At 36.3% G+C, this 24,872-nt stretch overlaps 1 protein-coding gene across 2 annotated transcripts in view; it reads left to right on the top strand.

The window, feature by feature from the left end:
- Positions 1 to 24,872, top strand: part of LOC100522152 (uncharacterized) — a 51,563-nt gene that overhangs the window by 7,881 nt on the left and 18,810 nt on the right. For both annotated transcript variants that reach the window (XM_084969475.1, XM_084969476.1), the window contains exons 4-6: positions 3,523 to 3,651; positions 15,165 to 15,421; positions 24,128 to 24,263. In XM_084969475.1, the coding sequence (XP_084825601.1) occupies positions 3,523 to 3,651; positions 15,165 to 15,421; positions 24,128 to 24,263 (522 nt within the window). The remainder of the gene's footprint in view (positions 1 to 3,522; positions 3,652 to 15,164; positions 15,422 to 24,127; positions 24,264 to 24,872) is intronic.

Raw genomic sequence — 24,872 nt, 5'->3', positions numbered from 1 at the left:
TTACTGATTATCTGGGTATATTTCTGTCATCATATGTGCACTCTATTTGTCTCATTTTTGTTTCCTTTTCACTCCTTCTAACATGCCAAAAACTGTTTTGGGTTTGTTGTGTTGCATTTCTTTTTCTTTCTTTCTTCCTTTGGCCATGGTGTGCAGCAGCTTGATGTGACTTGGGATTGAATCTGAGCCACAAATGTGAAAGTGCTGAGTCCTAACTACTCAGCAGGGAACTCTCTATGTTGCATTTGTTTCTTTTTTTCTCATTCCATTTTTTCCTTTTCTACTAGTTTATATGTTATATGCTGAATGACTTATTTTAGTAGTTATATTAGCTATTTTAATGTATATACTTGGCAAAGTTAACTGAAATCTGTGACATGAAATCTTGAGATATCTGAATATTTTATAGTGCTTTAAACTATTTTTCTCCTCTCAGTGTATATGCTGCATTTGTATTTTGTCCTGCATTGGTTGTGTTCTTTATATTTTCAATTCCATGAATCACACTAGCTAAATTAATGCTTATGTATGGAGTTCCTGCTGTAGTACAGCGGGTTAATGATCCAGCTTCTCTCTGGGAGGCATGAGTTCAGTCCTCTGTCCAGTGCAGTGGCTTAAGGATCCAGCATTGCCGCAGCTGTGGCATAAGTCTCAGCTCCAGCTCAGATTTGATCCCTGGCCCAGGAACTTCCATGTGCCATGGGTGTGGCCAAAAAAGAAAATTAATTAATTCATTAATTCACTAATGCTTATATAAATATATCCACATTATTTTTGCTATTGTTTTTGTTCACTATTCTTGTATCTCAGACTTTGTGAGTTCATTTTTTTTCTATGTGAAATGCATCCTTTAGAATTTTCTTTTGGTGGCAAATTCATTCTTTTTGTTTAAAATGTTTTTATTTTACTCATAATCTTTTTTTTTTTTTTTTGGTCTTTTGTCTTTTTAGGGCCACACCTGTGGCATATGGAGGTTCCCAGGCTAGGGGTCCAATCGGAGCTACAGCTGCCAGCCACAGCCACAGCCACAACCACAGCCACAGCAACACCATATCCAAACCACGTCTGTGACGTACACCACAGCTCACGGTAACCCCAGATCCTTAATCCACTGAGCAAGGCCAGGGATCGAACCCGAAACCTCATGATTCCTAATTGGATTCGTTTCTTCTGTGTCATGACAGCAACTCCTACTCTTAATCTTAAAACATTTAATTCAGTATAAAATTCTAGGTGGCAGTTACCTTATGTCTTAATTTGAAGAAATACTATTTTTCTTGGCCATACCCATGGCATACAGAAGTTGCCAGGCCAGGGATGGAATACGAGCTGCAGCTGCAGCAGTGCTGGATCCTTTAACTCACTTTGCTGGACCGGAGATCAAGCTTGCACCTCCGCAGTGACCCGAGCTGCTGTAGTCGAATTCTTAACCCACTGCACCACAGTGGAAACTACAGAGAATAACTATTTTATCCACTGTTTTGAAATTTGAAAGTATGTTTTCATCTAACCTATTCATGGTACTAATTGGCATCAACTTTAAGATGCATCCCAGTTGCAGAGAAGTGAAAGTTTGTGCTTCTTAGACTCAATGACAGATAATATATTATATATTTTTCTTAGTACATTACAGATATCATTTTGCTTTTTCCCAGCTTTTGTTACTGTTGAGAAGTCACTCACCAGTCCAATTGCTATTTCTTTGTAATTATCTGTCCTTTCTATTATCCACTTTTTAGGTTTCTTTAGTTAATGTTCTGAAGTTTCATAAATAAGTGTGTTGGTAAAGAAATTCTTTTTATTTACTTTTCTTAGGATTTGCTAGATTACTTAGATTGGTATCTTTCAACAACTCTCTAAAATTCTCAAATATTATATCTTCAGATAATGCCTCTTCTCCATTCTCTAAAATACAGACTTATTGGACTCCAAATAGAGACATGATAGACCTCATTTTATTCTTTCTGCATTTATTTATTTTTTTTCTTTTTTAGGGCCACACCTGCAGCATATGGAGGTTCCCAGGCTAGGGGTCAAATCAGAGCTGCAGCTGCTGTTTCCAGAGCAACCCGGGAACTGAGCCGCATCTACAACCTATACTACAGCTCACGGCAACACCAGATCCTTAACCCACTGAGAGTGACCAGGGATCAAACCCGCGTCCTCCTGGATACTTGTCAGGTTCTTAACCCCCTGAGCCACGATGAGATCTCCTCTTTCTGCATTTAAACTCTTTCACCATTTCTTTTTTTCTATATGCTTGATAATTACCTTCATATTTAGCTTTGCTCACTCTTCAGTTAGGTCTAATTTGCTTTTTAATGTATCCATTTGATTTTCAAATTAAAATTATGACACTTTTCATTTCTAAAAGTCTTATTTGGTTGCTTTTCCAATATGTTTATTTTTTGTGGTCTCTTGTGACTTAGTCGTATTTTCAAAGTTCTTGATTTCTAAACATTTAAACATAGTTATTTTATATTCTCTTGTGCAGGTCTATATTCCTAGCATCTTGGTAAGCATAAAATTCTAAAACCTGATAAATTTAGAAAAATATATTTTGTTCCTTTAACGCATTAAACACCATGTGATGCATTTATACGCTTTTTAGAGATTTAAGTTAATGTATTTTTCTTGGTTTCACTTGAATCATATAAACTTTGTTCTTAACCAGTTAGGCTACTAAAAATTGAGAACATTTCACACTCTCTTGACAATTGGTGGAGATGTTGTAATACGGGTAAATCTCCCTGATTTTTACCCTATGTATAGGTGTGAAAAAAACATGAAATTCATATTGCTTTGTTGAAATCAGATTTTTTTTTTTTTCCATTCTTAGGGCACAGCTCTGACATATGGAAGTTTCCAAGCTAGGGGATGAATCAGAGCTGCAGCTACTGGCCTTCACCATAGCCACAGCAACACCAGATCCAAGCCATGTCTCTGACCTACACTGAAACTTATGGCAATGCCAGATCCTTTACTGAGCAAGGCCAAGGATCAAACCCTCATCCTCATGGATACTAATTGAATTCTTAACCTGTTCAGCCACAATTGGAACTCCCGAAATCAGATTAAAAAAAAAAAATCAATCTGCACGATGATATAATGTATAGGAATTCATTTGTAATTAAAAAAAAAACACAAATACTGGTAAATCTTTCATCAATGACCTTATAATAGTTGAGGTTCCATAAAGGTTTTATTAGATGTGAATTAAAATTTCTCCAGGCATTTTATGTGTGTTTTCTTGAATTTCTGTACTCTCAGAAATTATGTTTATTAGATGTGCTGTATTTACTCATGGCTGCTGTTATGAATTGCCAGGTAAGAATTTTTAGAAAGATGTAAGGTAACCTTTTAGGTTACATTTTTTTGAGACCTGTTTCATTTTTTAGGATGTCCCCTCCACATGAATATTTTCTATTTAGAGATAATTACTTTTTGTGTGGGCTAAAATTTTGTGAGTTTTTATTTATAGGGTACATGTTTAGTTAATTAATATGAAATTTCTCTTTGTAGGCTTGTTTTGATCCACCTCTTGAAGTGGTTCCCAGCAGGAACACACTCGCATACAACAGAAGGGCAACTGACCCAGTCCGTCCTGACCTTGCTGGCTTGTTGGTGAAAAACAAGAATCTTTTAGCTGAGGTATATGGGTTACCTGAAAATAAGGCACTATGGGAACTTATTTCCTCTGTAGAAAGAGAAACATTCTGGTAAAATGCTCGAAGTATTATCTGAACGCAGTTTTGCTTTTTACCCCAATGTTGGATCCTCTTATAGCTGAGGGGCAGTAATATAGACCCAAATCCATCTTTTGCCAGAGAAATCCCTTCGAAGATGGCACATAGTGCTTTGAGTTACTGCTGAATGCTGTAATGTTAGAACATTGCTTAGTAACTGCCATACTCAAAATATATGTAATAATAATTACATGCATTAAGCATTTTTCAGTGGAAAAGATGAATTCCCACTTCCAGTATGGCAGCAAATGGTAAATATCTACTAGTCTTATTAAATACTTAATGAAGCATCTGAATAACATCAACAGATGAGAAAGAAACCACATTCATAGGAAATGCCTTGACTTTTCCCTTGACACCTTGTGATGAACTAGAGAGTGCTTGTAGCAGTTCTTTAATTGAACCCAAGTATCCTCTAGAATATTTGTGGCAAGAAATAGGTAACCAGGGTTGGAATCCCAAAGGTCATTGTCATTATAAAAGGTCATATGATGTGGCTGTTTATGTCTGTATTGCCTCTACAGTTACCTTTAAGTAAAATGTTTTGAATGCTTATATTGTGGGACATCGACCAGCCTTTTGAATGAGGAATCTATCTACAGTGTTTGTATTAATTTGTTTGGGCTGCCATAGTAAAGTTCCACAGACTGAGTGGCTTACATAACAAATTAATTTTTTCACAATTCTGAAGGGTAGACGTGTCAGCAGGCTAGTTTCTTCTTCTTTTTTAATGTTTTCCCTGGCTTTATTGCCACATAACTGACATGTAACATTGTGTAAATTTAAGATGTACAACATGATGGTTTGATATACAAAGGCATTGTGAGAAGATTACCACAATAAGCTTGGTTAATATTGTCATTACCTCACATAATTACTTTTTTTTCATAGTGGGAAGAAGTGTTCTTCTGAGGCCTCTCTCTGATTTGTAGATGGCTATCTGTTTTTGGTGTCTTCATACGGTCTTCCCTCTGTAACTGTGTCCAAATTTCTTCCTCTTATTGAGAACATTAGTCATATTGGATTACGGCCCACACTAAAGATCTCATTTTGACTTAATTACATCTTTAAAAACCTTATCCTCAAATATAGTCGTATTGGGGCTTACGAGTCCAACATAATGGATTTTGAGGGACCCTACTTAGTCCATAAAGGTGGCTTTGTTCCTTGAGACTTCTTTTCTGCCTAGGACCTCATTAAATTTCTATTTTGCCATCTTATCTATCAATAGCCTGACTCCAGTTTTCATTTAAATAGTTTTTCATTGAGATAGATAGATAGATAGATAGACAGACAGACAGAGATAAATATAAATTTTTCATGCTAAACTTGCCCGTCTTTTAGCATAGAGGTGAATAGAAATTAAATTTAAGGATAATTTACATGGATATAATAAATCTTATGACATTTTGGAGAGATTTCTTAATTTGTCTTTTCTTTCAAAAAAAAAAAAAAAAAAAAAAAAAGGGAGTTCCCGTGGTGGTGCAGTGGTAAACGAATCCGACTAGAAACCATGAGGTTGCGGGTTCGGTCCCTGCCCTTGCTCAGTGGGTTAACGATCCGGCGTTGCCGTGAGCTGTGGTGTAGGTTGCAGACGTGGCTGGGATCCCACGTTGCTGTGGCTCTGGCGTAGGCCGGTGGCTACAGCTCCGATTCGACCCCTAGCCTGGGAACCTCCATATGCCGCGGGATCGGCCCAAGGAATAGCAAAAAGACAAAAAAAAAAAAAAAAAAAAAAAAAAAAAATGTGGTACAGTCCCTGAAAACTGTAGCAATGTTACTATAAGAAGAATTGTTCTTCTTCTCCACAGAAAAACTTACTGCTAATACTTGTGAAGTTTGGAATTTTTGATAATTTGAACTTGGATTAGGTTAGGGTTTAATTCTATACCCTAGTTCATAAAAAACCTTTTAAACCAAATTGTCAAAAAAGAAGACAGGTTTTAAAGAAAATATGTAAGCTATTTTTAAGAATTTGCAAGCACTTTTTATTTTTATTTATTTATTTATTTTTGTCTTTTTGCCATTTTTTGGGGGGTGGGTGGGGCCGCTCCCGCGGCATATGGAGGTTCCCAGGCTAGGGGTCGAATCGGAGCTGTAACCGCCGGCCTACACCAGAGCCACAGCAACGCAGGATCCGAGCCGCATCTGCAACCTACACCACAGCTCACGGCAACGCCGGATCCCTAACCAGCTGAGCAAGGGCAGGGACCGAACCCTCAACCTCATGGTTCCTAGTCGGATTCGTTAACCACTGCGCCACGACGAGAACTCCTGCAAGCACTTTTAAAAGCAATTCTCTGTATATACAGAAAGCATTTGGTACCTATTTGTATTTTTAATCTATTTGTCTTAAGATATTTAACTACAAGGTCTCATTTTTTACTTGATTTTAGGTACTATATACATTAAAAACTGTTCCATAGCTCGTATTGGTATTTCCTGAATTTAATAAAAATCAATGACAGTTTAACTGTGTTATTTTATTTTATTTTTTAAAGTGTAGTGATTTTAACAGAATGCCTTCAGCATGAATCATCTTTCCTTTTTTCAATAACCTATTATTTAGTCCTAGAGGAACACAATTGTCTTGATGAGACAGTCTTTCTCTTCACTGTGTGCATTTAATTTTTTTTTTGTAATTAACTATCTCTTTGTGGGACATACAAAAATAATTATCATGTGTTTCTGTCCAATAATGGAGAAACAGGTGCAAGAGAGCTATATTTAGGAAGAGCTAGCTATAGAAGAGATAAGTATTAAAGTATTCAGTTGGTAATTGTTTTGTCTAGTTTAGGAAATATGATATTGAACCAGAATTTTTGCATAGTGCTAGATGTGCTACTGTTATAATAAAAGGTAAACAACTTGTAAAAATATTACTGATAATGAGTATAACAAAGGCCTACTATCTTAAATTTAAGATAAATTTAATGCATTTTGCTAGTATTTTTAGTTTGATTTTTGTAAAGACTATTTCAAGGGCAATATGATTGTTGTGCAGTTAAGATTTTTTTTCCCTTAATAATGCAGTAATCGGGCAAACAGTAGAAACCTGGTGAAGGCAACCAGCTCTGGAGGGGGTGAATGGAGGCAGTATAAATTTTGCGACTAAAGAAAAATACATAGCATCAGTTATTATTAATTTTAATTGAAATTTTTATTGAGATAATCATAGATTCATTTGCAGTTTTAAGAAATAATACAGAGAGATTCATTGTAAACTTGGCACAGTTTCTCCCAACTGTGAGGTTTTACAAAACTATAGTGTAATGTAACAGCTGAAATAATGGCATTGATACAATACAATCCACCAATGTTTTTCAGATTTCCCAAGTTTTACTTATACTCACATGTGTGTTTGTGTGTATTAAGTCCTAAGCAATCAATCAAATTGCTGAACAATTAGTTTTGACACCACAAAGATCCTTCCCCTTTCTATTTGACACCCACATATGCCATGGGTGGGGCCAAAAAAGAAAATTCATTTATTCAGTAAGTCTTTAATTCTTATATAAATATATTCACATGATATTTCCAGGAAACCACTAATCTCTTCTCTATTTCTAAAATGTTGTCATTTCAAAAGTGTTATATACTAAAAAACTAAACATAAAGTTACCACGTGACCCAACAACCCCGCTCTTAGGTAGATACATGAGAGAATTAGACATATATTTACATAAAAACTTGTAAATGAATGTTCACTGTAGCATTATTCATAAAGCCAAATAAATAGACACAACCCAAATATCCATCAACTGATGAGTAGATAAGCAAAATGAGATATATTCATACAGCAGAATGTTATGCAGCCATAAAAAGGCTAATTCATGCTACAACATGGATGAACCTTAAAGCATTATGCAAGTGAAAACAAGCCAGTCACAAGAGGCATCATGTTGTATGATTCCACTCATATAAAATGTCCAGAATAGGCAAATCCATAGAAACAGAGAATATATTAGTGGTTGCCAGGGGCTGGGAGGTGGGGGGGAATGGGAAGTAACTACTACCATTAATAGGTTCCTTTAGGGGAAATTAAAGTGTTCTGGAATTAGATCATGGTAACGGTTGTACGACCTATAAGTATACTAAAAACTGAATTGTACACTTAAAAAGGGTGAATGGCTGTTGATGTTGGATGTATTTTTATATACTTATAGTATGTGGATTATATCTCAGTTTAAAAAGTAAAAAATAAACCAGTTCAATATGGCTGCACAACTCTATTCATATACTAAAAACCACTCAACTGTATACATTAAATCGATGAATTTATAAATTATATCCCATTAAAGCTGATTTTTAAATGTTATACACGTAGAATCATGTATATGTTACCTTTTGAAATTGGCTTTTGCACTCAGCCTAATTTCCTGGAGATTTGTTCAGGTTGTTGCATGTATCAATAATTCGGTCCTTTTTATTGCTGAGATTGTGGTATGTATGTACCACAGTTGGTTTTTTTTTTTTTTTTTTTTTTTTTTTGTCTTTTTAGGGCTGCACCCGTGGCATATGGAGGTGCCCAGGCTAGAGGTCCAAGAGGAGCTGTAGCCGCTGGCCTATGCCACAGCCATGGCAGCGCTGGATCTGAGCCACGTCTGTGACCTACACCACAGCTCACAGCAACATTGGATCCTTAAATCACTGAGCAAGGCCAGGGATCAAACCTATGCCCTCATAGATGCTAGTCAGGTTCATTAACCACTGAGCCACAACAGGAACAGTTTTTTTAAAGATTTTTATTTTGTCTACTATAGTTGATTTACAATGTTCTGTCAATTTCTGCTGTATAGCAAAGTGATCCAGTCATATACATATATATATTCTTTTTCTTACATTATCCTCCATCATGTTCCATCACAAGTGACTAAATATAGTTCCCTGTGCTATACATTAGGATCTCATTGCTTATCCACTCCAAATGCAGTGGTTTGCATCTACTAACCCCAAACTCCCAGTCCATCCCACTCCTTCCCCTCCCCCTCCACAACCACAAGCCTGTTCCCCAAGTCCATGAATTTGTTTCTTTTTTCTGTAGATAGGTTCATTTGTGCCATATATTAGAGTCCAGATATAAGTGATATCATATGGTATTTGTCATTCTCTTTCTGACTTACTTCATTTAGTATGAGAGTCTCTCATTCCATCCATGTTGCTGCAAATGGCATTATTTTGTTCTTTTTTATGGCTGAGTAGTATTCCATTGTGTGTATATACCATATCTCCTTAATCTATTCATCTGTCATTGGACATTTCCATGTCTTGGCTAGAATGAACATAGGAGTGCATATATCTTTTTCGATGGAAGTTTTGATTGGATATATGTTCAAGAGTGGGATTGTGGGGTCATATAGTCATTTTATATTTAGTTTTCTGAGGTACCTCCATACTGTTTTTCATAGTGGTTGTACCAATTTACATTCCCACCAACAGTGCAGGAAGGTACCCTTCATACCCTCTTCAGCATTTGTTATTTGTGGACTTATTAATGATGGCCATTCTGACTGGTGCAAGGTAGTACCTCATTGTAGTTTTGATTTGCATATCTCTAATAATTAGTGATATTGAGCATTTTTTCATGTGCCTGGTGACCATCTGTATATCTTCTTTAGAGAAATGTCTATTCAGGTCTTTTGCCCATTTTTTGATTGGGTTGTTGGTTTTTTTTTCTGTTGAGTTGTATAAGTTGTTTGTATATTTTAGACATTAAGGCCTTGTCAGTTGCATCATTTGAAACTATTTTCTCCCATTCCATAGGTCACAGTTTATTTAACTATTCATTTGTTGACAACTATCTGGGTCACTTCCAGTTTTTCAGCTATCACAAATAAAGTTGCTATGAACATCAATATACAGGTTTTTGTGTGAACATAATTTTCATTTCTCTAGGATAAGTGCCAAGAAATGCAATAGCTGAGTCATATAATATTTGTATATGTGGTTTTATAAGAAACTACCAAACTAGTTTCCAGAGTAGCTGGACCATTTTACCTTCCTACCAGTGATGTGTGTGTGATCCGGTTTCTCTGCATCCTCACCAGCATTTGGTGTTATCAATATTTTGTATTTTAGATATACTAAAATACATGTGTAGTGGTGTCACACTGTGGCTTTAATTTGCATATCCCTAATGGCTGGTGATATTGAACATATTTTTACATGCTTATTTGCCATCCACTTATCCTTTCCAGTAAAGTTTCTGTTCAAGTCTTTTGCTCATTTTTTATTAAGATTGTTTTTGAGAATTTAGAGGTCTTTATGTAGTCTAGATATAAGTCCTTTGTGGACAATTTTTATCAGCAGGCTATATCTGAGTTTGGGGAGTTCCTAAATTTAGCTAAGTTCTGAACGTACATCTGGTTCATTATGTCCAAATCCAACATCAAACTATTCAGAAATTTGGGATTCTTTATCTTTTATGACACAGGAATACCTTGTGCTTTGTTTTATTGCACCTTGCAGATATTGTGAGGTTTTTTACATGATAAAGACCCTGTATTGATCAAGTCTTCCAGCACCATTTTATAACAACATTTGCTCACTTTGTGTTACTGTGACACATTTTGGTAACTTTTGCTGATTTCAGACTTTTTCATTATTATATTTGTTGTAGGGACCTATCTTTGATGTTACTGCTGTAATTGTTTTAGGGACCCATGAATTGTGCCCATATAAGACAGTGAACTTATGTGTGTGAATTCTGACTGCTCCACCCAACTGCCATTCCCCATCTCTCTCCCAATTCCCTGAGACACAACAATATTAAAATTAGGCCACTTAGGAATTCCCTGGTGGCTCAAAGTGTTAAGGATCTGATGTTGTCACTTCTGTGGCTTGGGTTGCATCTGTGGCATGGGTTTGATCCCTGGCCCAGGAACTTCCATATGCTGAAGGCCAAAACTAAATAAATTTTAAAAGTTTTTAAAATAAAATAAAGTAATATTAGGCCAATTCATAATAATTAATAATGGGGAGGAAGGGGTAGGTATGAAAGACCTATGCGAGGTAAAATGAACCAAGTGATTTGAGAGGGAGAGTTAAAAAAAGGGGTGAATCAAAAAATACTCTGATCTAACATGTTTTATAATGAAAGATTTAAATATAAGTGAATTTTAAACTTGTCACTTTTAGAACATTTGATCTTGTTTTTCTTTCTTTCTTTTCAAAAAAGAAGGTGTTTTCTTTCTTTCTTTTTTTTTAGGGCTGCACCCACAGCATATGGAGGTTCTCAGGCTAGGGGTCCAATTGGAGCTGCAGCTGTCAGCCTACATCACAGCCACAGCAACTCAGGATCCAAGCTGCATCTGTGACCAACACCACAGCTCACAGCAACACCAGATCCTTAATCCTCTGAGTAGGGCCAGGGATTGAACCAGCATCCTCACAGATACTAGTTGGGTTCGTTACAGGAACCCAACAGGAACCCCTGCAAAAGTATTTTCTAAATAGAGCTCCCATAGAATATTTAATCTATTATTTTAAGTAAATTAATTTATGATAAAATAAATAGGTCTTAAAACAGGATCTGATTTATAATACACAGACTCAGAAATGAAGTAAATCACATATTTTGATAATAGAAACTAACAAATGAATGAAAGCATGAAAATGCTTAAGAAATGCCATAAAAGAATAGCTCTTTGCACAGGGAGTAAAAGTTTCACCTGTATGAAAAGTAAGAGAAGGGAAAAAATCTTATCCTATAGTTTAGCAAAATGTAAAAAAATTTAATTCATTATCAACCAGTGACACTGAGTTCTCTTAACTAATTAATCACTTTTTTCCTCTGGGGAGAATTTGCTAAATTTATTTCACTAGTGATTATATTCTATTTTAAGAAGTTTTAGTTTAATAAAAATGCTAACAAAAATGTTTTTAAAGAATTCCTGTCCTCACTATATTGCAAAACTGATTTCTCTTCAAAATTTTGCCAGAATATCTTAAAAACTCAACTTCAGACTGTATGCCATTTACCATTTCCATTTCCTCTAGGATAGGAAGGCTGCAATTATCATATGAGAATCATATGCTCAAGGGTCAAGACTAGAGAAGGTTTAATATGCATATTTTTGGGGAAATGGAATAATATTTTATAAAGAAAATTGGTCATGTGCTGGAAATGGAATTAAAAAGCAGTCTAAATGATGAAGTTGGTGCAATCCTGGAGGCTATGGGGCTGATCATGAAGAGTTTATTGCGTTCTGAAGATTCTACTTCACACTGGGAAGCTTTATCTATCTGGCTTCTACACTGTGAGATGCATATTTTAAAAGATCACATTTACCTCTCTTATGGTCATTTAAAGAGAAACAAAGCAAAAGACAACATAGGATTTGTCACGTCCAGTTTAGCACTGTTCTTGAATACCTGCACTAGGAGTGCCTCCATGAAAAGGAAAAGAAACATAATAGAAGAATGGAAAGAAAATCAGAGAGGGAGAGAAAAAAGAGACCGCTGGTTTCATGAAAGCCAAGGATCAGTCATGGAATCACTGCAGAAAACAGAAACCGCTCTGAGCATTTCAAAGAGAAAATTACTTAACACAGATAATTACATATATACAAATTGATTGGAAAGTTTGGGTGTGAGAACTGAGACCAGTATTAGATGAATGAGTTCAGATACACGTGACGGTAGATGAGATCTTGGGATCCAGAACTTGCAGCTACTGCCATTGAGCCGTTATTGCACAGTCACAACTGCTTTCGACTTCCACAAAGCTGCTACCCAGGTAATGGAATGTTCTCACAGCAGAAATCGCAGTGAGAAGATGATCTTTTCTCTTTTAATCTAAATTTCATGGGAATGCATCTCTTTCTGGTGCAGCTCTGTTTACATATAGTGTGGCTCTCAAAGTGGATCTCCAGACAAGCAGCATTAACATCACCCAGAAAGCTGGCAAAAATACAAATTCTCAGATTCCAGGCCAAACTAGAAACTCTGGGAGTGGGCCTAGGAGTCTGTTTTTAAAGAAGTCCTCCAGGTGATTCTGAAGCATGCTTAAGTTTGAGTACCATTGGCCTAGAGAACCCCAGCCTCTACAAGGGAGTTGGGAAAAATAACGGGTCTTTTTCCTACTTCTGTGGAACAAGAAGACATCACAAATAGGATACCAAGTGCCAGTGACTGTCTCTAGCAAAAGAACTGGGTGTCACCGGCTTCAGTGATATGTGGAATATGACGACCATGAAAAAGAATTGTTGAATCTAACATGAGATCATTGGCGACTTTAGAGAGAAGAATTTCCATGGTGAGGCATAACGGATGAGAGATGGAATGATATGAAAATCGAACTCTAGTGGATAAAGAATGAGCCCAGAGGGTTCTTACTATCGATGTAGTTGGGTAATGAAGAAGAGAAATGGGTTTTAGCTTGAGCTCAAATCTTTCACTTCATCTGCAAGACCTTGTTGGTGCCTCTACCACCCTGCTCCATTTCAGGTAGTTTAGTCGCTTGTGCAGCTAATTAGTAAAGTTCAATGGAGTGCATTTTTGGATGACTTAATTTCAAGTTCCAAGGGAGCAAAATGGCAATTTAGTATATGTTTATAATTTAGTGTATACTTATATTCTAATATGTGCCAGACACTATGCTAGGCCCTTGGTATATGTTATTTTTATTTCCTACAACAAGAATGTAAGGTGGGTAAGAAAATTTAACTGATTTTTGGCCACAGGCTGTTTTGTTCCTCCAGATTTTGAGGTCTCTATTCTTCCATATTTTCCTTCTCTATAAAATTTCTGGCTTTACTGAGATGTGTTTTTTTTTTAATAGCAGCATAATTTAAAATTACATAAAGGTATATTTTGAGAACATATACAGTTTATTTCATTGTTTAAATTTCACAGACTTTTTTTTTTTTTTGTCTTTTGTCTTTTTGTTGTTGTTGCTATTTCTTGGGCCGCTCCCCCGGCATATGGAGGTTCCCAGGCTAGGGGTTGAATCGGAGCTGTAGCCACCGGCCTACGCCAGAGCCACAGCAACGCGGGATCCCAGCCGCGTCTGCAACCTACACCACAGCTCAGGGCAACGCCGGATCGTTAACCCACTGAGCAAGGGCAGGGACCGAACCCGCAACCTCATGGTTCCTAGTCAGATTTGTTAACCACTGCGCCACGACGGGAACTCCATTTATTTTATTTTATTTTATTTTTTTTAATTTCACAGACTTTTAAAAGACATATTTATGTACATACTAGTCTAGAAATTTAGTTTAATATGCTCAATCTTGCTGCTGGGAATTAGAGCATTTCTAATTAATGCATTTTTTTCAATAATAAAGTATTCCTGACCTTTTTTCTGGTTATAAAGATAACGATCTTTTGCAATGCTGAATGAAATTTGGCTTCCCCTCTTACCCCTTACTGTTTTATCAGATTTATACACTGCCCATTAAGAAATTTGAGCAGGAGTTCCCGTCATGGCGCAGCAGAAACGAATCCGACTAGGAACCATGAGGTTGCAGGTTCAATCTCTGGCTTCGCCCCGTGGGTTAAGGATCCAGCGTTGCCGTGAGCTGTGGTGTAGTTCAAAAAAGCAGCTGGGTTCTGATGTTGCTGTGGCCGTGGTGTAGGCTGGCTGCTGTAGCTCCGATTCTACCCCTAGCCTGGGAACCTCCAAAAAAAGAAAGAAAGAAATTTGAGCAAATTCGATTAAAAGTTAGATGACCTGTTAGCAATGCCTCAATATTCTTCATCTAGTGAACATTCCTTGCTTATCAGATTGAAGAGAAGAGAAGAGGCTTTTTACATGCTACCCAAAGATAAATAACTCACCTCATAGCAGCTGTGCCCCTTGCCTCTCCAATCCTTTTTGTTCCCTTCCCCTAAGGGCAGCCTCTGGTGGCTCTCTCATGTTCCTTCTCCTCTCACAAGCCATCACTCTTCTCTTTATAGCTTTATGATCTCTTCTTTATTTGCCTTAAAATACATATAGTCAATTTAAGCCTAGCTCTTTCTCCTGATTCTCCCCTCCATCCATTTCTCTGATCAGCACAAACAAGGCCAGGAACCAACCAAGTGGTATAAATATAGGCTGTACTTTAGAAAAGAGACCGGTGACCACACTCCCTTTTATGACCTAACATGAAACAAAATACTATGTCCAAAGCGTCAAATATTTCTTTTCTGCTAGAAACTATAGAATTCAGTACTTGTATAATTTACTTTTCTATCAAGATTTAAACAACTTTAAGGTTGATGAAAATAAAACACTTATTCCAAATCCTATGTGTCAATTTGATAAGATTTTTTAAAACATATTTAACATTGGAATCTGCTGTTAGGAGATTCAAAATTCTTCATTGTATTGTGTAATCATTTATAATTTAAATGGTCACGATTTAAAATCATGAATTTTCTAAAAGCAAAATTATAAGTGATTTTAAAATAACACTTTTCATTTCTCATTAGCTAAGAAATCTTCAAAACAAACTTTTCATAAAAGAAACTTCATTGCAAGAAATGAAGAGTGAGTTAGAAAGTTACAAAGAAAATAATGTGCAACAGTCATTCCAGATAATGTCCCTGAAAGATGATATCAAGAACCTAGAGGAACTTATTGCTTCACTAACCAGAATTAAATCTTTGAAAAACACCAATATTCAGAGTCTTGAAAGAGGCAACTGGGATCTAACTGAAAGAATTACAGAACTAGAAAACCTTCTCAGGTAGGGAATTTTCTATTTCGTTTTCAAATATGTTGTTTGTCATAAGTTTATAAGTAGTATATGAACTCTGAATTCCTGATTGATTACAGAATTTAAATCTAACAATTTCGCATACCCAACTCAAAATTATACTTATTTTGTGTACTTATACTAATTAATATATATATATATATTTTCCTTTTTTGCTTTTTAGGGCTGCACCACAGCATGTGGAAGTTTCCAGGCTAGGGGTCAAATCGGAGCTACAGCTGCCAGCCTACACCACAGCCACAGCAACATCAGATCCGAGCCAATTCTGCAACCTATACCATAGCTCACCACAATGCTGGATCCTTAACCCACTGAGTGAGGCCAGGGATTGAACCCACATGCTCATGGACCCTAGTTGGGTTCATTAACTACTGAGCCAAGAAGGGAAATCCCTCAAAATTATATTTTTTGAAAATATCTTAGTTGAGATATAATTCCATTCCATTAGAATTCATCCTTTTACAAGTATACAATTCAGTATTTTTAGTATATTCAATCATCACCACTCTCTAATTCAAGAACATTTTCATCACCCCCTAAAGAAACTCCATGTCCCTTAGGAGTTGCTTCCCTTCTAGTCTCTGCGGTCTCTGACAACCACCAATCTACTTTCTTTCACTGTGCTTTTTCTGGACATTTCACATGAATGTAGTCATGTAACATACAGCATCTGCGTCTGACTTCTTTCACTTAGTACAGTGTTTTCGAGATTCATCAATGTTGAGTATGAATCACTAGTTCATTATTTTTATGGCTGAATAATATTCCATCATAAGGATATACCACATTTTGTATATCCATTCATCAGTTGATGAGCATTGGGTTATTTCCTTTGCAGGGAATTTTGTGAATAAGCTGCTATCAACACTCTTTTCTAAATATTCTTTTAGATATTTATTTTTAAATTACTCAGTGAGTAATTTATTTATTTATTTTAAAATTTATTTATTTATTATTTGTTTATTTACTTTTAAATTACCCAGTGAGGGGTTGAATTGGAGCTACAGCTGCCAGTCTACACCAGAGCCACAGCAATGCCAGATTCTAGCCATGTCTGCAACCTATACCACAGTTCATGGCAACACTGGATCCTTAACCCACTAAGCAAGACCAGGGATCGAACCTGCAACCTCGTGGTTTCTGGTTGGATTCTTTTCCTGTGAGCAACAGTGGGAACTCCTCATTGCAATTTTAAATTGTATTTCCATAAGACTAAAGCTGTTGAGCATCTTTTCATGTGACTATTGGCCATTTGTATATCTTTTTAAAAATATCTTCAGATTCCTTGCCCATTTTTGAATTGGGTTATTTGTTTCTTACAGTGTCCTTTGAAGCCCAATTTTTTTTTTTTTTTGTCTTTTTAAGGTTGCACATGTGGCATACTGAAGTTCCCAGGCTAGGGATCAAATCTGAGCTGTAGCTGCTGGCCTACACCACAGCCACGGCCATGCCAGATCCTTAACCCACTGAGCAAGGCCTGGGATTGAACCTATATCCTCATGGATGCTAGTCAGATTTGTTTGCACTGAGCCATAACAGGAGCTCCTGAAGCACAAAATTTTTTTAGTTTGGATGAAGTTTATCATTCTTTTGTCTTTGATCCATTTTGACCAATTTTTATACGTAGTGTGAGTTAGGACTCTGAATTCATTCTTTTTCATGTGGAGATCCATTTGCTGTCCCAGCACCACTTGTTGAAAAGATTATTCTTTCTCCCATTGAGAGAAGGTTGTTTTCTTGACAACCTTGCAAAAAAAAAAAATCAATTGACCATAAATGTATGGGTTAGTTCTGTATTTTCAATTCAATTCTATTAGTCTATATATCTATTCTAATGCCAATACCACACTGTCCTGTAACTACATAGCTTGTAGTAAGTTTTGAAGTGTGAATCCTCTAACTTTTTCTTTTTTTCCCCTCAAGATTGTTTTGGCTACTCTGGGTCCCTTTTCTGTATTAATTTTAAGATTGGTTTGTTTATTTTTATAAAAAAGGCAACTGAGATTTTAATAGACATTCTGTTTAATTTGTAGATCAATTTGAGGAGTAATGCTGTCCTAATTGTCTACCATCCATGAATACGGGGCATCTCTTCATTTATTTAAATCTTTAATTTCTTTTAACTATATTTTGCAGTTTTTAGCAAATGTTTTACATTTATTTTGGTAAATTTATTTCTAGATATTTTGCTCCTTTTTATGCATTGGAAAAAGAACTGTTTCCTTAATTTTATTTTTGGATTGTTCATTTTCAGGGAGTAGACATGTAACTGATCTTTGTATATTGACATTGTGTCCTGTTAACCTTAGTGAACATGTTTATTAGCTCCTATAGTTGTGTGTGTGTGTGTGTGTGTGTATTCCTTAAGATTTTCTCATGTTATCTTCAAAGAGATTTCTTTCCTTCCTTTTTTATGTCTTTCCTTCCTCCCTTCTTTTCTTCCTTCCTTCTTTCCTATTTATTTTTTGAAGTATAGTTGATTTGTAATGTTTTGTTAGCTTCTTTTTTTTTTTATTATTTTTCCCCACTGTACAGCAAGGGGATCAAGTTATCCTTACATGAATACATTTTTCCCCCACCCTTTGTTCTGTTGCAATATGAGTATCTAAATATAGTTCTTGATGCTACTCAGCAGGATCTCCTTGTAAACCTATTCTAAGTTGTGTCTGATAACCCCAAGATCCTGATCCCTCCCACTCCCTCCCTCTCCCATCAGGCAGCCACAAGTCTATTTTCCAAGTCCATGATTTTCTTTTCTGTGGAGATGTTCATTTGTGCTGGATATTAGATTCCAGTTATAAGTGATATCATATGGTATTTGTCTTTGTCTTTCTGACTCATTTCACTCAGTATGAGATTCTCTAGTTCCATCCATGTTGCTGCAGATGGCATTATGTCATTCTTTTTTATGGCTGAGTAGTATTCCATTGTGTATATATACCACCTCTTCCGAATCCAATCATCTGTGGATGGACATTTGGGTTGTTTCCATGTCCTGGCTATTATGAAGAGTGCTGCAATGAACATGCAGGTGCATGTGTCTCTTTTAAGTAGAGTTTTGTCCGGATATATGCCCAAGAGTGGGATTGCGGGGTCATATGGAAGTTCTATGTATAGATTTCTAAGGTATCTCCATACTGTTCTCCATAGTGGTTGTACCAGCTTACATTCCCACCAACAGTGCAGGAGGGTTCCCTTTTCTCCACAGCCCCTCCAGCACTTGTTATTTGTGGATGTATTAATGATGGCCATTCTGACTGGTGTGAGGTGGTATCTCATGGTAGTTTTGATTTGCATTTCTCTTATAATCAGCGATGTTGAGCATTTTTTCATGTGTTTGCTGGCCATCTGTATATCTTCTTTGGAGAAATGTCTATTCAGGTCTTTTGCCCATTTTTCCATTGGTTGATTGGCTTTTTTGCTGTTGAGTTGTACAAGTTGTTTATATATTCTAGAGATTAAGCCCTTGTCGGTTGCATCATTTGACACTATTCTCTCCCATTCTGTAAGTTGTCTTTTTGTTTTCTTTTTGGTTTCCTTTGCTGTGCAAAAGCTTTTCAGTTTGATGAGGTCCCATGGGTTTATTTTTGCTCTAATTTCTATTGCTTTGGGAGACTGACCTGAGAAAATATTCACAATGTTGATGTCAGAGAGTGTTTTGCCTATGTTTTCTTCTAGGAGTTTGATGGTGTCCTGTCTTATATTTAAGTCTTTCAGCCATTTTGAGTTTATTTTTGTGCATGGTGTGAGAGTTTCATGTGTACAGCAAAGTGAGTCAGTTACATATAATCTTTTTCAGATTCTTTTCCATTGTAGGTCATCAAGCTATTAAATTATAGCTCCCTATGTTATATAGTATGTTGTTGTTTGTCTATTTACATTTAGTAGTGTGTTTTGGTTAATCCCAGATGTGTAATTAATTCCCTCTTTCCTCTTTAGTAACCATAAGTTTTTTTCTTTTTTTGGTTTTTTAGGGCCACACCCATAGCATATGGAAGTTCCCAGGCTAGGGGCCAAATCAGAGCTGCAGCTGCCAGCCTACAAGACGGCCACAGCAATGGGGGATCTGAGCCGCATCTGTGACCTACACCACAGCTCATGGCAATGCCAGATCTCTGACCCACTGAGTGAGGCCAGGGATCGAACCTGCATCCTCATGGATACTAGTCGGATTAGTCTCTGCTGTGCCGCAACGGGAACTCTCCATAAGTTTGTTTTCTATGTCTGTGAGTCTATTTATATTTTCAAAATAATTGTATTTCTATAATTTTTTTTGGCCATACTCATGCCATATGGAAGTTCCCGGGCCAGGGATCAAACCTGTGTCGCAGCTGTGGCCTGCACCACAGCTGCCACAGTGCTGGATTCTTAACCCACTGTACCACAGGGAACTTTCTATTTGTATCATTTTTTAATATTCCATATATAAGTGATAAGTACTACGATATTTGCCTTTCTCTTTCTGACTTACTTGACTTAATATGATAATCTCTAGGTCCATCCATGTTGCTGTAAATGGCATTATTTTTTATGGCTGTGATATATACCACATATTCTTTATCCATACATCTTTTTTTGGGGTTTTTTTTTTTGTTTTTTTTTTTTTGCTTTTGTCCTTTTTTAGGGCTGCACCTGCGACATATGGAGGGTCCCAGGCTAGGGGTTGAATTGGAGCTGTTGTTGCTGGCCTATACCACAGCCACAGCAACTCAGGAGCCAAGCCACGTCTGCAACCTACACCACAGCTCATGGCAATGCCACATCCTTAACCCATTGAGCAAGGCCAGGGATCAAACCTGCAAGCTCATGGTTCCTAGTTGGATTTGTTTCCGCTGTGCCACGATGGGAACTCCATCCATTCATCCGTTGATGGACATTTTAGTTGTCCATGTCCTGGGTATTGTAAACGGTGTTGCAGTGAATGTTGGGGTGCATGTATCCTTTTGAATTAAAGTTTTCATCTTTTCCAGATACATGCCCATGAATGGGATTGGTAGATCATGTGGAAACTCTGTTTTTAGTTTTTTAAGGACCATCCATCCATAGTCTTCTCCATAGTGGTGGTACCAATTTACATTCCCACCAAAAGTGTAGGGGGGGTTCCCTTTTCTCTGCACTCTCTCTGGTATTTATTACTGGTAGACTTTCTGATGGTGGCCATTCTGACAGGTGTGAGGTGATACCTCATTGTAGTTTTGACTTGCATTTCTCTAATAATTAGTGATATTGAGCATCTTTTCATGGGCTTTTTGGCTATCTCTATGTCTTCTTTGGAGGAATGTCTGTTTAGGTCTTCTGCCCATTTTCTGGTTGGGTTGTTTGCTTTTTTGATGTTTAGTTATAGGAACTGTGTATATTTTGGAAATTAAGCCCTTGTCAGTTGCATCATCTGCACATATTTTCTCCCATTCCATGGTTTCATTTACTGTGCAAAAGCTTTTAAATTTGATTAGGTCCAATTTGCTTATATTTTTCTTTTATTTCTATTACTATAGGAGATGGATCCAAAAAATTTTGCTTTGATTTATGTCTAAGAGTGTTCTGCTTAAGTTTTTCTCTAGGAATTTTATAGTATCCAGTCTTACATTTGGGTCTTCAATCCATTTTGGGTTCATTTTTTAATGTAATGTTAGAGGATTTTCTAATTTCATTCTTTTACATGTAGCTGTCCAGTTTTCCCAGCACCACTTATTGAAGAGTCTGTCTTTTCTCCATTGTGTAATCTTTACTCCTTTTTTTATAGATTAATTGGCCATAAGTGCATGGGCTTATTTCTAGGCTTTCTATCCTGTTCCATTGGTCTGTATGTCTGTTTTTGTGCCAGTACCGTGCTATTTTGATTACTATAGCTTTGTAGTATAGTCTGAAATTTGGGAGCATGACTCCTCCAGCTCCATTTTTCTTACTCAAGGTTGTTTTGGCTATTCTTTTGTGTTCCATACAAATTTTAAAATTATTTCTTTTAGCTCTGAAAAAATGCCATTGCTAATTTGATAGAGATTACATTGAATCTGTAGATTGCTTGGGTAGTATGGCCATTTTAACAATATTGATTCTTCCAATCCAAGAATATGGTATATCTTTCCATCTGTTTGTGTCATCTTCAATTTCTTTCATCAGTGTTTTGTAGTTTTTAGAATACAGATAGGTTTATTCCTAAGTATTTTATTCTTTTTGATACAGTGGTAAATGAATTGTTTCTTTAATTTCTGTATCTGATAGTTCATTTAGTGTACAGAAATGCAAAGTTTTTTTAAAATTATATGGATTTATCACAATTTATTTAACTAACATATTTATGGACATTTAGGTTGTTTTCAACTATATTCTGTTATAAACATTACAGGAGTTATCATGCTTCCATAAATGTCTGCACATTTGTCAGTTGTTAATCTTAGGTATGAAAATCTAGGGAAATCTAAGATAAGAGTACTAATATGTCAGTTACATATATTTTTTTTCAGATTCTTTTCCATTATAGGTCATCAAGCTATTGAATATAGTTCCCTATGCTATACAGTAGGTCCTTGTTTTTTGTCTATTTACATAGACATTAATTTCTATTTACCCACATACTCACCCCTTCTGGAACTTTTCATTCCTTCCTATAGTTCTGTGGAACCACCACAGATCATTTTCCTTAATTGCCTCTAATGTTCCTGCAATATAATGTAATTCTTCTGGCAATGAACTTTTCCCATTTTTCCTTCTAAAAAGGCATTTTTACTGAAGATGGAATTCTATGTTGTCAGTATTTTTTTCTTTCAGCACTCTAAGGTATCCTTCAGTTATCTTCTTTCTTCAATTATTTTTTTTATTTTATGATTTTTATTTTTTCAATAATAGTTGATTTACAGTATTCTGTAAGTTTCTCCTGTATAGCAAACTGAGCCCCCCCCCCCACACACACCCCTACATATATTCTTTTTCTCACATTATCCTCCAACATGTTCCATCGCCTGACCTTCAGTTATCTTCTGGCCTCACTAATTTCTGTTTGAAAAGTGAGTCATTAGTCTTATAGCTACAGCTATACCTTTGAAGGTAATGGATGCTTTTTCTCTCTTTTTTGTTTTTGTTTTTGTTTTCATTTTTTAGGCCTGTACCCACTGTATATGAAAGTTCCCAGGCTGGGGGTCAAATTGGAGCTACAGTTGCCCACCTCCACCACAGCAACAGCAACTCAGGATCTGAGCCGTGTCTGAGACTTACACAACAGCTCGTGGCAATGCCAGATCCTTAACCCACTGAATGAGGCCAGGGATTGAAACCACATTCTCATGGATTCTAATCGGTTTTGTTTCCACTGAGCCACAACAGGAACTCCCTTTTCTGGCTTTTAATTGGTAGCAATTTGTTGATGATATGTCTTGGTGTGGCTTTCTTTGAATCTATCCTGCTTAGGATTTGAGAACTGCTATCTTTCATCCAGTTTTGAAAATTCTTGGGATTTATTTTTAAAAATATTGTTTCTTTCCCATTCTGTCTACTTTCATTCTGAGACTATAATTGTAGGTGTTAAACCTTTTGAATATCTTTCATGTCTCTAATACAATTTTTTTGAATTAAAAATTTCTCTTTAGATAATTCAGATAATTTCTTTGACCTGACTCAAATTTACTAATTCTATAGAATGCAAATCTTAGAAGAGAATATAAAAACATGAAAGATTGACTGAAACTCTAAACTAGCCTCTGGTAGAAAATATTACCGATACCTGTCAAAACAAGAACCAAATAATTAGATGTTTTTCTATTTGATAATAAAATAGATTTTTACATATGCTATTCCCTATTGCTGTACCATTATTTCTAATTCCTTTACCCTTTGTGAAATCTCATTCAAGGATTCATTTGAAAAGCCCATTCAGGTGTTACTAAAAATAGAAATATAGTTATCCCTCATCCCTTGTCCCTCAGAGTTCACAGGGGATGGTTCAAAGACCCCTGGGGATACCAAAATCTGTGGATGCTGAGCTCTTTATATAAAATGGCATGGTATTTTTATATAACCTATGCATGTCCTCCTGTGTACTTTAAATCATCTCTAGATTACTTATAATACCTAATATTATGTAAATGCTATATAAATTTAAGTTTTGGTTTTTGGAACTTTATGGAAAAAACTATTTTAATTTTTTTTTTTTTTTTTTTGGCTGTGGTACGTAGCGGCTTGATGGGGGATCTCAATTCCCAGATCAGAGACTGAACCCAGACCACAGCGGTGAAAGCACTGAATCTTAACTGCTAGACCACCAGGGAACTCCCTTTTTGAATATTTTCAATTCATGTTGGCTTACTCTGTGGATGTGGAACCTGCAAATATGGAGGCTCCACTGTACTTTTACCCATATGGAACCTCCTGATCATCACAATATTACCATTGTGGCAGACAGATATTCATATTCAAGTTTTCTCTTGAAAAGGATGGTTTCAAAATTGACTTCCCCCAAGATAACTATTATAGGGCTTAACCCTGGATTATTATTCTTCCTGTTTCTCTACCATTTCTCAACTCTCCCTGGAAATTGTTGGGTAACTACACAGCTGTTTTAATAAGAAATACATACACATATTTGATATATATTAAGGGAGGATGTTTCTTTTTATTATTTTAATTGTGTTTTGAATATTGACTTGGTTTCATGATATTGTCACCTCCTGACATCTTATACAGAGAACATCTGGTTGAAAGAAAAAAAGCAGAGCTAAAAGCAGACCTTTTGGAGAAAAAGTTAGCAGGGTCTAACAGATTCACCCCTTATATGAGTATGAAAGGTCAAGAAGATTCCTTGGATAGTTTCATGATGAAGGTGAGAATAAATTTTGACTGATTTTTAAAGAAACAGGATTTGTATCATCTTGTGTTACTCCAGGAGATAATTGGCAAATGTTGAATGGTTGTTGGTCTTCTTATGAAGGATGAAAGGAAGCAGTGTAGATTGGTTGACTGGAAGAATTTCTAAGATATGGAGAGAAAGTGCAAGGAGTATCTGAAAGTCTCTGTGATATTAAAGAAAAGGTTAGAGAGAATAGAGCTGTGAGAGAGCTGGGAGGCGGTGGTGGTTAAAGAGTGAAATATTGTAGTTTTAAATTCTGGTATGGGTTAGCTCCTGCTGCTGACAGAATCTGAGTTTTGGGATCTGGGTGTCAGGGTTGAAGAGGAGTGTGAGTGAAAGTCATTGAAACTGAAGCATAGGAGCCACAGAACTAAATTGGTGGATCATGTACACTAGACATTGAAATCTAGAATTATGCCCTGAGGGTTTGGAAGGAAGAGGTGAGCCTGGGCCTTAGTAGATGGCAATTCACAGGATGCGTAGAAGTTTTATGGAAGAGTGTTGGAGGAGAATGGGAGACAGAATATTATCAAGGAAGCAGTAAAGGTTTGTTTTGAAATCCATGGACTATTACTATTTATT

This window comes from Sus scrofa, chromosome 7 (genome assembly GCF_054392235.1).
Source record: "Sus scrofa isolate SSC_HxYL_T2T_F1_AM1 chromosome 7, Sscrofa_HxYL_maternal_Yorkshire_Landrace_v2.0, whole genome shotgun sequence".
NCBI lineage: Eukaryota > Metazoa > Chordata > Mammalia > Artiodactyla > Suidae > Sus > Sus scrofa.
Note: the sequence above shows the minus strand (reverse complement) of the source record. Positions and strands in the feature narration are given on the sequence as shown.